Source organism: Acipenser ruthenus, chromosome 15, assembly GCF_902713425.1.
Source record: "Acipenser ruthenus chromosome 15, fAciRut3.2 maternal haplotype, whole genome shotgun sequence".
In the NCBI taxonomy this organism is placed as follows: domain Eukaryota; kingdom Metazoa; phylum Chordata; class Actinopteri; order Acipenseriformes; family Acipenseridae; genus Acipenser; species Acipenser ruthenus.
Genome location: NC_081203.1, coordinates 33,866,407 through 33,880,553, shown reverse-complemented (window position 1 = coordinate 33,880,553; position 14,147 = coordinate 33,866,407). Strand labels below are relative to the sequence as shown.

The window sequence follows — 14,147 nt, the reverse complement described above, 5'->3', positions numbered from 1 at the left end:
CTTGCCTTCACAAATATACCCTGAAAGATGGCTTTTGATTGATTTTTAAAAAACCAGGTGCTGATAACAGGTCAAAAAAGAATATTCATTCTTTAAAAAAAAAAAAAAAAAAAAAAAAAAAAAAAGGCGAAAGGTAAAAATGATTATTGTGAAAAGTCCCAAAACATTTTCATAGTCTCCAAGATCCAACAATACTGTTTCAGTTGTGAAATGGGATTCTGGTAGAGTGATGCGAGTGTAAGATATGGTTTGTACTTAAAGTACAGTCCTTTACATAGACTGGCCAAATCCTCATCCCTGTAATGATATGCTCTCTAATGATAAACCTGTTGGTCAACTAACCCCATTGTCATACATCCCTTGTGACTCTATTACTGTCTGCAGAGTTGAGATCAGTTCCTGCTTTTCAGTTCCAATTCCTTTTGAAAATCAATTCCCAATTCACATTCCCTTTTAATCAATTCCAATGCATCATTGATCACAATTGGAATTGGCAGTATGCTGTTAAAATGAACTTCTCACAGTGGCAACAAATTACTTAAATTAAAGTCACTGTTAGTCAATTAAATTGGCTTCAAATGAAAGCAGCTGAACAAAAACAACAATTAGTATGTCTCTAAAATATCAATTCCAATTCCTTCAATGGAATTGGAATTGGAACTGGGAATTGATTTGAAATGGAATTGGAATTGAAAAGCAGGACTAGACCCCGCCCCTGACTGCCTGCTTCACTGGTGTTTGACAGACCGGTATTAATCCCCCTCATGTCACTTTTCCAGGGAAATCCTTCCAGTTGTATTCCCACAACCTCATCGGCCTGTTTGACCAGCTCAAGAAGCCCGGTCTGGCAGCACAGTTTCAGACACACCGATTCCCTGATAAGATACTCCCCAGGTGAGCAGCACTGTGACCTGCACCTCACCTTCATCACTACAGACTTGTTCCTACACTGGCATGATCCTGGCAATGTCACGCCCCAGCCATCCGGCGTCATGCTGCTGTGCTTTGTACTGTGCTTTGTAGTAATGGTCTATACAAAACCTGTTTTGATGGATTCAGTGCTTTTGATAGCAGTCATAACCTTTATTCATGAGCTGAGATGAGGGGAGCATAGTGTCCCTGGTATCCTCAACAAAGAGAGAGCATGCAGAGGGTCTGTGTGTTTGATCTGGAGCCCAGGTCCCCAGGAGTGGAGCTGACGAGCACTCATACACATACTGCTGTCTATGAGAAGACAAGCTTCTATTCACAGAGCCCAAATGGGAATTCAAGTGTAACAATGTGCTTCCTTGCAGGAGGTTTGCCTTAACAACAAAGATCCCTGACACCAAGGGCTGCCACAAGTGCTGCATCGGTAAGTAGAGGAGCAGTCTGCTGTGCTCGGAGCGCATCTTTAAAACCAGGCTGCTTACTGGACACCCACATCCTCACTAAGGCTGCCGTTTGGAATTTCAATACAGTAGTTCGGCCCTGTTAAGGAAAAGCATGCCTGTAACTAAACGTTATTGTCAAATAAAATTCAGATTCCATGCAAACCCAGAACAGTCTCTTGTTTTTAGCAGTGTACGTTAGGGAAGGCTGAAACAGTCAAACCTGATACACATCTGCATGTGTTTATCAGTTTATACAGAAGTCCATGTTAACAGCTGTGTTCTGTTGAGTTTACATGACGAGGAAGGTCATGAGCGATGTTAATGCCCAGTAGATGAAATGTGTGTTGAGTCGTGCCAGGCAGTGCTGAATGGTGTTGTGATAACGTGCGCCATGCTGTCGTCCTAGTGAGGAACCCGTACACAGGGCACAAGTACCTGTGTGGAGCGCTGCAGTCTGGCATCGTCCTGCTCCAGTGGTATGAGCCCATGCAGAAATTCATGCTGATCAAGGTCAGTCTCCCTTTAACTCTCACACAGTGTGCTGAAGTGAAGCATTTCTTGCTCAACTTTAGGATTTGCTTCTCGCATGTATGTGTGCTTGCTTTATGTACAGTATGGAGGCATACATTCTGAGAAGGGCAATATAAAATAAATGACTGGATATGTGTGCCACAGTTGCCTATAGGAATACAGGTCCATTGTATTGCCTTAGCCCAAAGCTGCCTAAAAAGAAGAGCCTGAGAATCGCAAACATAAATTGAATAAAATGGAACCGCTTCCGACTGTAACCTTGAATAGGTGTAGTTTTCTTAAACTAAAAAGCTGACTAAATAAAGAAATTAAAGATTTTTTTTAACTGTACCTTCTAGCAAAGACAATCGGTTGTTCTTGTATTCTTTCTGAACTCCTTAACATCCTTAAATTAATATTGTGAAGCTCTGTGGGTTTTTAATGGACAGCCCTCCCTTTGCCTGAACACTGCTTCAAGTATGTTTCAGCTGTATGGCTGAATGCTTATTGTATACAATAATACTGATACATTTTTATGACAAATATATTTCAACACCGTCTTCAGGTGAATACACAAAGAGATAGATTTCTTGTCAGTGTTTGTCCAAAATAAGTCCCTGTTTCTTTTTTCTAGTACTTGTATGTATTTATTGAGTGGCTTAATGCCCATATTTAAAGTTGCTGGTGTTCCTGTCCGCCCCCTCTCTGCAGCACTTTGACTTCCCCCTACCCAACCCGCTCAAGGTGTTTGAGATGCTGGTGGTGCCGGAGCAGGAGTACCCCATGGTGTGTGTGGCCATCAACAAGGGCTCCGAGCCGGGCCAGGAGGTGCGCTTCGAGACCATCAACCTCAACTCCTCCTCCTCCTGGTTCACAGAGATCGGCTCGGGTACGGACAGCACTGTTCATTATCACATGTTCCCCCAGTCTCGGGGACAGGACAGACCCACGGTGACAGCACTGTTCATTATCACATCCCAGGGACAGGACAGACCCACAGTGACTGCACTGTTCATTATCACATCCCAGGGACAGGACAGACCCACGGTGACAGCACTGTTCATTATCACATCCCAGGGACAGGACAGACCCACGGTGACAGTACTGTTCATTATCACATCCCAGGGACAGGACAGACCCACGGTGACAGCACTGTTCATTATCACATCCCAGGGACAGGACAGACCCACAGTGACTGCACTGTTCATTATCACATCCCAGGGACAGGACAGACCCACGGTGACAGCACTGTTCATTATCACATCCCAGGGACAGGACAGACCCACAGTGACTGCACTGTTCATTATCACATCCCAGGGACAGGACAGACCCACGGTGACAGCACTGTTCATTATCACATCCCAGGGACAGGACAGACCCACAGTGACAGCACTGTTCATTATCACATGTCCCCCCAGTCTCAGGGACAGGACAGACCCACAGTGACTGCACTGTTCATTATCACATCCCAGGGACAGGACAGACCCACAGTGACTGCACTGTTCATTATCACATCCCAGGGACAGGACAGACCCACGGTGACAGCACTGTTCATTATCACATCCCAGGGACAGGACAGACCCACAGTGACTGCACTGTTCATTATCACATCCCAGGGACAGGACAGACCCACGGTGACAGCACTGTTCATTATCACATCCCAGGGACAGGACAGACCCACAGTGACTGCACTGTTCATTATCACATCCCAGGGACAGGACAGACCCACGGTGACAGCACTGTTCATTATCACATCCCAGGGACAGGACAGACCCACAGTGACTGCACTGTTCATTATCACATCCCAGGGACAGGACAGACCCACGGTGACAGCACTGTTCATTATCACATCCCAGGGACAGGACAGACCCACAGTGACAGCACTGTTCATTATCACATGTCCCCCCAGTCTCAGGGACAGGACAGACCCACAGTGACTGCACTGTTCATTATCACATCCCAGGGACAGGACAGACCCACAGTGACTGCACTGTTCATTATCACATCCCAGGGACAGGACAGACCCACGGTGACAGCACTGTTCATTATCACATCCCAGGGACAGGACAGACCCACAGTGACTGCACTGTTCATTATCACATCCCAGGGACAGGACAGACCCACGGTGACAGCACTGTTCATTATCACATCCCAGGGACAGGACAGACCCACAGTGACAGCACTGTTCATTATCACATGTCCCCCCAGTCTCAGGGACAGGACAGACCCACAGTGACTGCACTGTTCATTATCACATGTCCCCCCAGTCTCAGGGACAGGACAGACCCACAGTGACTGCACTGTTCATTATCACATCCCAGGGACAGGACAGACCCACGGTGACAGCACTGTTCATTATCACATCCCAGGGACAGGACAGACCCACAGTGACAGCATTGTTCATTATCACATGTCCCCCCCAGTCTCGGGCCTCATTACATGTTTGTGTCCTTCAGGAGGAAACCAGGTTGATGCCATCCATGTGACCCAGCTGGAGAGGGACACAGTGCTGGTCTGCCTGGACAGTGAGTATGGGACTGTGTGGAAACTGAACTGCCTTCTAATCTCGGTTTGAACAATAAAGTCCTGGTGGAGACAATATATATATATATATATATATATATATATATATATATATATATATATATATATATATATAATGTGTATATCTGTTTATTGAAGCTAGCATGGGATCTAAGCTCTTTCTGAGCCCTGGTACAAACAGACCTGGTTATTTTATCTACCACTGTGATTACATATATTACCAGAAAGTAGCTGCACAAAAAGGTTGATTTTAGATTTACTTTGCTGAAAAGACACCAATGAATTGTTCAATAAAACTAAAACTGTTATTGTCGAACTTTTTTTTTCATGCTCTTATTTATTTATTTTTTAAAATTTTGAATTCAACTTTATTGTGTCAGTGATTTTAATCTCAACAAAGTTTCTTACATTACTGAATATCTTATGAATGAAAGTTACGTTTCTAAGTCTTGTGAATACAAGCAGAAGCCCATCAGAAGCAGTATTTGTTCTGTATGCCTGTCAGATATGCAGGTTATCAACAGTGTCTGATTGCTGAAATTAAAAGTCAGAGAGATAAGGGGAAAGCACTGAACCAACAAGGGAGCGTTCGCCTCGGTGTGCCAAGCTGAGTGACTTTAGTAATATCATAGCGCTGGCTGATAAAACTGCAAACACTAAAACAAGCAAGCAGCTGGAACAGAAGAAGCTCTGCTGCTAATAATCATTCATCACATTGTTAATCATAGGGTCACTATAGTGCTGGAGTGATAAACCACCCTGAGCTATATATAAGGTACATCCTTTAAATTGCTGTGTGTGTTGTCAAAGCAGAGATAACAGTATCACCGAGCAGTGTGTTAGTCTTTAGCAATTACACCTGACACAGAGGGGACTGCTATACTACAAACATGAGCTGCTCTAGTCTTGTAATAATGTGGAAGCGATTTGATTCTTCCCTTTACTATAAAAGCTTTAACTCAGGAGTTATTTAAATAATGTTTTCCCAAAGTCTTGTTTTGTGAATAAATTGCAGTATGAGATGAAACTTGTGATTGGGGGCTGTGGGACTACTTCATGTCAGTGCCATCGGGATATGGAAATTGAATCTGGATATTAATGTTTTGTGCATTAATTAATATTTGAGTTACACGGCTCAGATCATTATATTTGATTCCTGCTATCGCAGTGGCAAGCGCTCTTTCTTACAGATTCCTGGGGAGTTGAACTGGGTTACAGTGGAGCTGCTTGTAGTAACTGAATATGCACAGGCTGTCATTGGGTATTTATCTTTTTATAGAAATGTAATAAACAAGCAAATACTGGGATGCACAGAGTGAGGTGGGGGTTTTCTCGAGTGTATACAATGAAGCAGCTTTCCAGGACAAGATCTCTAGAAACGTTTGCTATAAAGTTCGAAGATGTGTTTGTTTAAACTAGATTTAGAGGCTCCTTCATTAAAGCAAGCAGTGTTCCTGGTCTTGTGCTTATCATTCTTCCAGGGAAACTGAAATTAGAGCACTGGCATGCTTTGAGATGGATGGCAAGTGAAAGAAGCACATTGTCAGGAACCGGTTTGGTTTGTGTAAACTGATAAAGGTGTTGAATCCCTTGATGGGGATTGCTACAAAAAGTCTGGCTGAGTGTGAGTGGCTCAATGGAAACACACACACCTTCAAGTTTAAACCTCATTGCTTCTTTATATCCACTTTTTTATTTATTTCATACCTCCTTTTTCTTTTTTTCAGAGAATTTAAAAATTGTCAATCTCCAGGGAAAACTGAAGTCCAGTAAAAAGCTTGCGTCCGAACTGAGCTTTGATTTCTGCATCGGATCTGTTGGTAAGTGGCGTTTCCCTGCAGGAGTAGCGGTTAAAGCTTTCCATGCTTTATCAATTCTGGAAGTTCACGAACCTCTGTATTGATACAGTATTTGGGCTCATGCCTGCTGGTCTTAGTTTATCGCCCGTTAGATATTTTAGGCAGACTGTTGGCTGGAATTTACTCTCTGGGACAGATGATTTCATTTTGATTTTAATGAAATAACTTGAGCGCTTTATTCGTTTTTCTGTAGGAATCTGACCTGCAAGTCTGGGGTTGAATACTCCCTCACATTCTTAATTAGAAGCAAAGCAGTGGTATTGAAGGGGGTGTTTCTTGTTGTTTCAGTGTGCCTTCAGGACAGCGTACTGGCCTTCTGGAAACACGGAATGCAGGGGAAGAGCTTCAAGTCAAATGAGGTAAGCACAGGGAGGGCAGACTGACTGGAAAATTACTGAACTAAGAACTAAACAAACTCCCTGGCTCGTGTCCACCCGCTGGCCTGGCTCTTAATGGTATCATCACTTTAAGAAAAGCCAAGTGTCATGAAATGCTCAGCTGGAAAACGCTGTGTGTGCAAATGTCAGCTGTCATGCAAAATTCATGTTAGAAAAAAGACAGCTGTGCAGGCAGGGGCTGCGTGTTAATTATTCATTGCTTTTTGATATGATTCTTTTGAAGGATGCCACCAAAGCTGCATGATCCAAATGCGTCTGCTCCATCAAATGTGTGGTGGCTGGCTTTGTGCCGACCTGACTCCTGGTCTGTTTAAATAGGGCATGCATGATGAGAGGAAGTCCAAAGTTCTCTTCACCTTCTTTGTGATTGTTGAGCAAACAGTGGTTGTTGTGCACAAGATTAATACGAGCAATGAATGTGTGTGGGGTAGCTTGTGATCTAGAAGAAGAATGCAAGTAGTTATGATGACGGATGCCACAAAGCTGGGAGTGCCTTGGTTACTGTAAACTGCACTTGACAAAGCTAGTGTTTGATTTACTGCAGATGGATGCTGTTTGGTTTTAGAATTGATTGCACAGAAACATTTCTCAGATGCAGTGTTAGTCGCTGTGTTGTTGGTTGAAATCTCTACCAATTCCCGCTGAAGTGCAGTGCTACAGTGTGGATCCTCTGCACTGCCCTTGCTTTGACTGTCAGTTACACGGTTTATCATTTAGAGCTGAAACAATAACATTTTGCAAAGCAAATGTACAGTAGCTTTAGCCCTCCATGTGTGATGTACTGTTGAGTCATGTTAAATATGTATTCAAAGTCTTTTCCATGCACACATGTAGTCTTAAACTATACATAAATGTAATTTGCTTTTTATTTTTTAAACAAATCTCTATTGGAGAGCTTCTCATGATGAGATTGTGTGGAAACGCATTCAGCAAAGAGATACCAATATAATCAGGATCCTCATTATATTGGAACCTTTTTTGGAACCTTTTTCTGGACTCAGGGTGCTGTGGATAGATGGGGACCTAAACCGCAGTGTGTGACGCCAACACAGCTCCCTGCAGAACAGCGCATGAACCCAAACTCCAGTCGTGTGCTGCTAACTGTTGAGCCACTCAGCTCGGCAGCTGGCTTCTCTCCTGTGTTTATGTGGCATTGTTGCTGTTGGTGCCATCTGTTGCTTGCTGGGCCAGGTGATCGTTAGGGCATCCTTCCTTCCACAAGCGCTTGTAAAAATGAAATTCACCTTATGCCATTCTCAGTCAATATTGGGCCAGCACCCCCTGCCTGTTTGCTATATTTCTGGTTGAGAGGAATGATTTAAACCGGTTAGGGAGTTGTTACGGTGTACTCGAAACGACTCACTTCGTTGTGTTAAATTGTGGTCTGGGAGTGAATCAAGTGCACTATACTGCTCTAGAACCCTTTGGAGATCGATAACACTGCAGCTCAAAAAACAAGCGACCGTATGAGCTTTCTAATGTCCTGCTTTCTCTCTTTAAAGATGTACATGTTTTATGAGTGTAACGTCTTAACAACGATATCTAGCAATACTTGGATAGGCTGCAGTGTAAGTATGTGTGCTTTCAGGAGAGTGCTGGGAGTGACCTGTTTGAAAGAATCTGTAAACGTTAAGGTGGTCTTCACTCTGAAAAAGGTTAGAAACCACTGGACTTGTGATAGAGGAGACATTGCGTGTGATAACCCTTGTGTGAATACAAGTCTACTTTAGAGCTGCAAATTTCTGTGTGTGTTTGTGTCTCTGGACTTCACATTAATGACTTGACTTCAATCCGTTTCCATTGCAGATCATTCCTTCCTTCACAGTTAATTTTGTGGAAAAGTAATTTAATTGCCGGGTCTAATGAAGCGCCCTGCTAAGCTGTTTTCTCTCCTCTTTGTTTCTGAACAGGTTACCCAGGAGATTTCAGATCAAAGCCGTGTCTTCCGTCTGCTAGGATCTGACAGGTATGGAATGAAAAGGCTTGTCTTTCTTTATTAGCACACTGGAATATTAATGATCCGCTGCCTGGTGAATCGGATCAGACCTTCTGGTCACTTTGCAAGCTTTGCTTCACTGTAATCTTCCTGTTATCACTGCAGTACACCAGCGACACAACCCATGAGTCTATTTCAAAGGATTAGATCCGAATAATTCCCTTCCATACAATGCGACTCAGTCAGTCTATCCCTCAAGGAGACTTACTGAAGTGATCCAGCAATATGGGTTTAGGTTTCTGTGCAAAATCCTGTTGTTCACCATTTGTATTTTATGTAATGCTTTATTTAATGGTAAAAGGCTAGAGAAGCTTACATGTACATATTTTGTGCAGCAGATTACATTTTAAACGGAAGCAACTTCTAATCAGCGAACAGAGACCAAGCATGTTAATGTAGGATGTGCATGCAATATTATATCAGAGCTATACAAATCCATAACATATTGCAATACACCATGGTCTAACCCCCTCTCCCCACTGTTTAAACTTTATAAACAGTACTTTTCATTTAATTACAGGGGTTCACAATTAAGACAAAATTAAGTTGTCTTCCCATTGTGTGCAGAGTGAAAGATCTCAAAGCCTGCTTCTGTCTCTGCTTGAGAAGCTTGCCTCCAGGCCACAGATTCTTGTGAAGGAACTGAAACCCTCCAATCTAATACCTCCATGGTTCCCTCAGGCTTGTGTGCAGGGGAGCAGGCTACCTGAGGACACATTGACTATCCATCTGGGGAATGTAGGTAGCTGGATCCAGTGTGCAATAAGCTGCTCCATCTGTTGAAGAGGTTTCTAATGGGTAAATCCCAGGTGGTGCCAGACAGATTCCACAAACTGTGTCCCTGCGGTCCCTTGGGAGCCAGGCCACACCTCTCTGCACCCCGAGACCCTGCATTAGAACTGAGACAAGGGCTTCTCTGTGTCTTTCTAAACAGCATGCATTGTGTGCTGTGCTGTGTAGTGCTTCCCTACAGGCGTCTGGCAGGCTATTATATTATATAATTGTCTTGGGTTTGGAAAGAAGTTTCACTGTAGATTCCAAAATTCAGACAGGCTCATCGGTCTATTAACCTTTATTACCACGAGTGCAGGAGTAACTTTAAAACGTCCTGTTTGCATAGTAATGCTTACTGTATTGTGGCTATTAACTTAAAGGGCAATTGTTTTTAGAGAAGAACTCCATTTCTTTATAATGCACAATGAGCCCACAGCACAAATGGTATTTTGACTCTTCTTACAGAAATCATTTGTTCGTAGTGCTGTGTGGGTAATGGCAGTAAACAACTAAAAGGCTGTAAAACTTCTCAGCAGCTCGGGCTGCAGTTAGTGCTGCTGCATTAATTGCAGTGTCAAGCTGCCAGGCTGTATAGGGCTTTAAATGATTCCCTCCGGAGACAGCTTAACTCGATTTAGCTTAACCACTGATACATTTTACCCCTCTGCTTTGCAATATCCTAGCAATGCTGTTTGGATGCCTTCTTGTGTTCCTCCAGGCAGCAAACCTCACATTCCAGTTGGCCCGTGTGGGCAGGATCCCCTTCTGTCACTTTTGTTCTCTGGTGTTTTTGGCAGAGCCAGCCTGGCTTGGGTATCTGGGTCTTTGCATGCTTCTGAAATTACATCCCACTGATAATGACCGGGAACAACAGCCTCGCTGCCCCACATCTCACCTGGCGACCGGCCCTCCCTCGAATGCCTTTGGATGTGATAGCATTGAGCTCACTGAGCCGGGAGGGCTGCAGTTTATATGCTCTCACTGACCTGGAGCCAGTTCATTCTCTGCCATGTTATAAAGCTAAGGATCCATTTGATGTAGCTCACTATTCCTATGAAGCAGCCCACTTGCCGTTCTGTGTGTAACAAACACTGTTACAAATTAATATTAATGATATTTGTTAATTGTGTGTATATATAATGATGAAGGAAAAAATAAATATATATGGCAACTGGCTCTTTGAGCTTTATATATATATATATATATATATATATATATATATATATATATATATATATATATATATAATATAAGGATTTAAAAATGTTTTTGTTAAATAATAAGGAAAATGAGAGTAAGTAGCTATGAAGTGTTTTCCATAGTAGAGATCAGCAGTTAGTCAGTACTGTGTGTGTGTGTGTGTGTGTGTATATATGGGTACTATTTGTAGCACTGTCATTATAAATAGAATGAGTTATTGTTTTTTCATGAATTAGGGGGAATAAACCTGCTGTGTACACATGATGTAAACAAAAGCATAGACTTGTTGGAACTGATCACTCCTCACACTCCCGTTCATGTTTTTAATGATTACTGCATATCAGACGTTCATGTTTTTAATGATTACTGCATATCAAATCACACGTTAGACTCTGGAAGTCTTTATTTCAATACCCTTGAAATGGTTAACAGCTCTGCTCCTTTTCTAATTGCATGTGGGATTTGATTTTCTTTTTTCAGAAAGCTGAAACGTGGTGGGAATGCCTGACCTCAGTAAACCAGGCTCTTTGTGTTGCATCTCATTACACCAGTGTTTGGTTACATTTTTCTTTTGTTATTTTCTTCCTCCCCATCCCAGGGTTGTTGTATTGGAGAGCCGCCCCACTGATCACCCCACGGCACAGAGCAATCTCTACATCCTGGCCGGACACGAGAACAGCTACTGAGTGCAGAGCCCTGCCCTGCCAGGAGGCGGAGAGACATCAATCTGCTTCCAGCTCGGGAGGGAGTGACGCAGGACAGCGCGCTGCTCGCCGTCCCTACTGCTTTTATCATGTCTGTTTGCAGCAGTTGGGAGCAGATCGCTGTCTGGGGAAGAGATGGGGCTCTGGGAACAGATCACTGTCAGAATCTGTGCAATAAAGCCAGATGTGTCGCTGTCTCTGTAGAGAACCTGCTACACAGCATCAGCCTGATATTCCCCTTTGGATCAGAGCGAGGACTGCAGGGAGACCGAGGGGACAGACGTGACGAAGCTCTCTGTAGCTGGAGACAGCTACTTGTAAAGAAGCAAACCTCTTGCCACTGTGTGGTCAGTCAGATCTGATGGCTTCATGCAAAGCCATTAAGATGTAGCAATCTGAGACAGTTAATTACAAAAAAGCACAGCAGCAATGGCAATAAAAAATAATAAATCTATAATATTACACACACAACACACAGTGTATATATTTATGTGCATATACTTGTTCAGTAAAGTGCCATTAAGAATTATACATGCTAGTTCCTCTTTGCTCTAGCTTGTAAACTGCTGTTACTTCAGATATTGGGTAATGGGATAGACGCCTTGTTTCATGTGATATAATACAATATCATTTTAGTGTTATTTTAATGGGGGGGGGGGGGGGGCACGTCATTCTTTAGCATACCAGTATGAAGACTAGTGCATTCAAATAGATCAGACTCCAGAGCGGTTTGTAAAGTGGAATATTTAACCCTTATTTATGAATGTGCCAGTAGGAGGGTATACCTTTCGTGACTCTAGTTCTCTTAACCATGGACAGACCCTGCAGTTTAGCAGGGGGCAGGGTAGAAGTTGGATATGTTATGTAAAATGTTTAACAGATTTTTTTTTTGGAAAAGCTGTTACTTGTATTCCATATTTGCACCATGTAAGTAAGCACTTTTGTACATCTGCCTCAGTTTTATCATTTCTTTCTTTTTCTTTTTTTTTTTTTTTTTTGAAGGCTTGGATTTCCATAACATTATTGGTATCCCACTGCTATTTTAATAGGGGTAGTATTTTTTGTATAAGATCTATTATTCTGTTAATAATAAAACTATAATACCATAGATTTTAAGGTTTTTTTGGTTATTTCTGTATATAGGGCAGCAGTGTGGAGTAGTGGTTAGGGCACTGGACTCTTGACCGGAGGGTTGTGGGTTCAATCCCCAGTGGAGGACACTGCTGTTGTACCCTTGAGCAAGGTACTTTACCTAGATTGCTCCAGTAAAAACCCAACTGTATAAATGGGCAATTGTATGTAAAAATAATGTGATATCTTGTAACAATTGTAAGTCGCCCTGGATAAGGGCGTCTGCTAAGAAATGAATAATAATAATAATAATAATAATAATAATAATATCAAAAGACTGGCTCTGACTTCGAACACTCATCAAAAGATATGAATAGAACTAAAGGGACATTTAGCTATGGAGCTATCGATTGCTTTATCCAGTCTCTAGCCTATCTTCCAATACTACTTAAGCCATTGCAGGCAGTGTAATCATAAATGATCTGCAGCAGCCTCATTTCTCAGGACGGTGCAGCAGCCTCATTTCTCAGGACCGGGTGCAGCAGCCTCATTTCTCAGGACAGGGTGCAGCAGCCTCATTTCTCAGGACAGGGTGCAGCAGCCTCATTTCTCAGGACCGGGTACAGCAGCCTCATTTCTCAGGACCGGGTGCAGCAGCCTCATTTCTCAGGACCGGGTGCAGCAGCCTCATTTCTCAGGACAGGGTGCAGCAGCCTCATTTCTCAGGACAGGATGCAGCAGCCTCATTTCTCAGGACAGGGTGCAGCAGCCTCATTTCTCAGGACAGGGTGCAGCAGCCTCTTTTCTCAGGACCCCTCGTTCCATCGTGGCTTCATACAGTTCTCTGCCAGTTGCTGGATCCCACAGCGAGGCTGGCATGGTTATGGATGGCCGGGTCTGTGTGCTGCTGCTGCTGCTCCATTGTACAGAGCCACTGTAGCGACTACGCCTCCCCGCTCCGCCAGGACAAGGACAGGAAGACAAGCTGCTGCCCTGGCACTGCTCCGCGCTAGCCATGGAGGTGTGCAGCGGGGCAGGGGAACGAGGAGGATACAGACAGGGAAACTGAGCGTGAAGACTAAATATTTAAACAAGGGGGCCTGAGCAGATCCATTTCATGCCTCCAGTGCAAATGGGGGGGGGGATGGACCTCCAGGACCGGGTTTGGGCACTCCTAACTTAATCTATGATTAGAAAAACGTAAACTATATTAAATGGTAGTGCGATTTCAAATGTCCCCTTGTTCCTGGGCTAGAATGAGCTCTCACTAACATCTGATTACAAGCAGAAGAGGTTTATTGCAGGAGATTGGTCTGTTCTCCAGGGGGCTTCATGCAAGTGCAAATTACCTGCAACTGGTGGAATTAATCAGCCGTTGAGGGAGAAAGCTTAATTAGTTTCACAGAGACTCAGATCAGCAGATCTGCAATTCCAGCTTTCCATGAACAGTCATTTCCTATGGAAAATGTAATTTCATATTCAGAATGAGTGTTAGTATTTAAAAAAAAAAAATCCTCTTTAAGTGGGATGCATAATGAATACATGTAACTGTGCCGAGCATGTCAGTTAATGATGCACTTGCTGCTTATTTTTCGGACAGAACCGTGCAGTGAAACCGTGTTTTCATTGAACGCCAAATGAAAGATGAAAACCTCGAGGCACAGCTGAGCTGACACTTGTGAGCACCGCACACATGTTTACTGGATTGCGATTCTGCA

The 14,147-nt window shown here is 43.3% G+C and overlaps 1 protein-coding gene across 3 annotated transcripts in view; it reads left to right on the top strand.

Moving 5' to 3' along the window:
* Window positions 1-12,354, top strand: part of LOC117421961 (mitogen-activated protein kinase kinase kinase kinase 5-like) — a 51,168-nt gene extending 38,814 nt beyond the window's left edge. For all 3 annotated transcript variants that reach the window (XM_058986551.1, XM_058986550.1, XM_058986553.1), the window contains 9 exons: window positions 780-894; window positions 1,296-1,354; window positions 1,780-1,883; window positions 2,595-2,772; window positions 4,340-4,408; window positions 6,155-6,247; window positions 6,575-6,645; window positions 8,595-8,650; window positions 11,253-12,354. In XM_058986551.1, the coding sequence (XP_058842534.1) occupies window positions 780-894; window positions 1,296-1,354; window positions 1,780-1,883; window positions 2,595-2,772; window positions 4,340-4,408; window positions 6,155-6,247; window positions 6,575-6,645; window positions 8,595-8,650; window positions 11,253-11,340 (833 nt within the window). In that variant the 3' untranslated portion in view covers window positions 11,341-12,354. The remainder of the gene's footprint in view (window positions 1-779; window positions 895-1,295; window positions 1,355-1,779; window positions 1,884-2,594; window positions 2,773-4,339; window positions 4,409-6,154; window positions 6,248-6,574; window positions 6,646-8,594; window positions 8,651-11,252) is intronic.
* The last annotated feature ends 1,793 nt before the right edge of the window (window positions 12,355-14,147 follow it).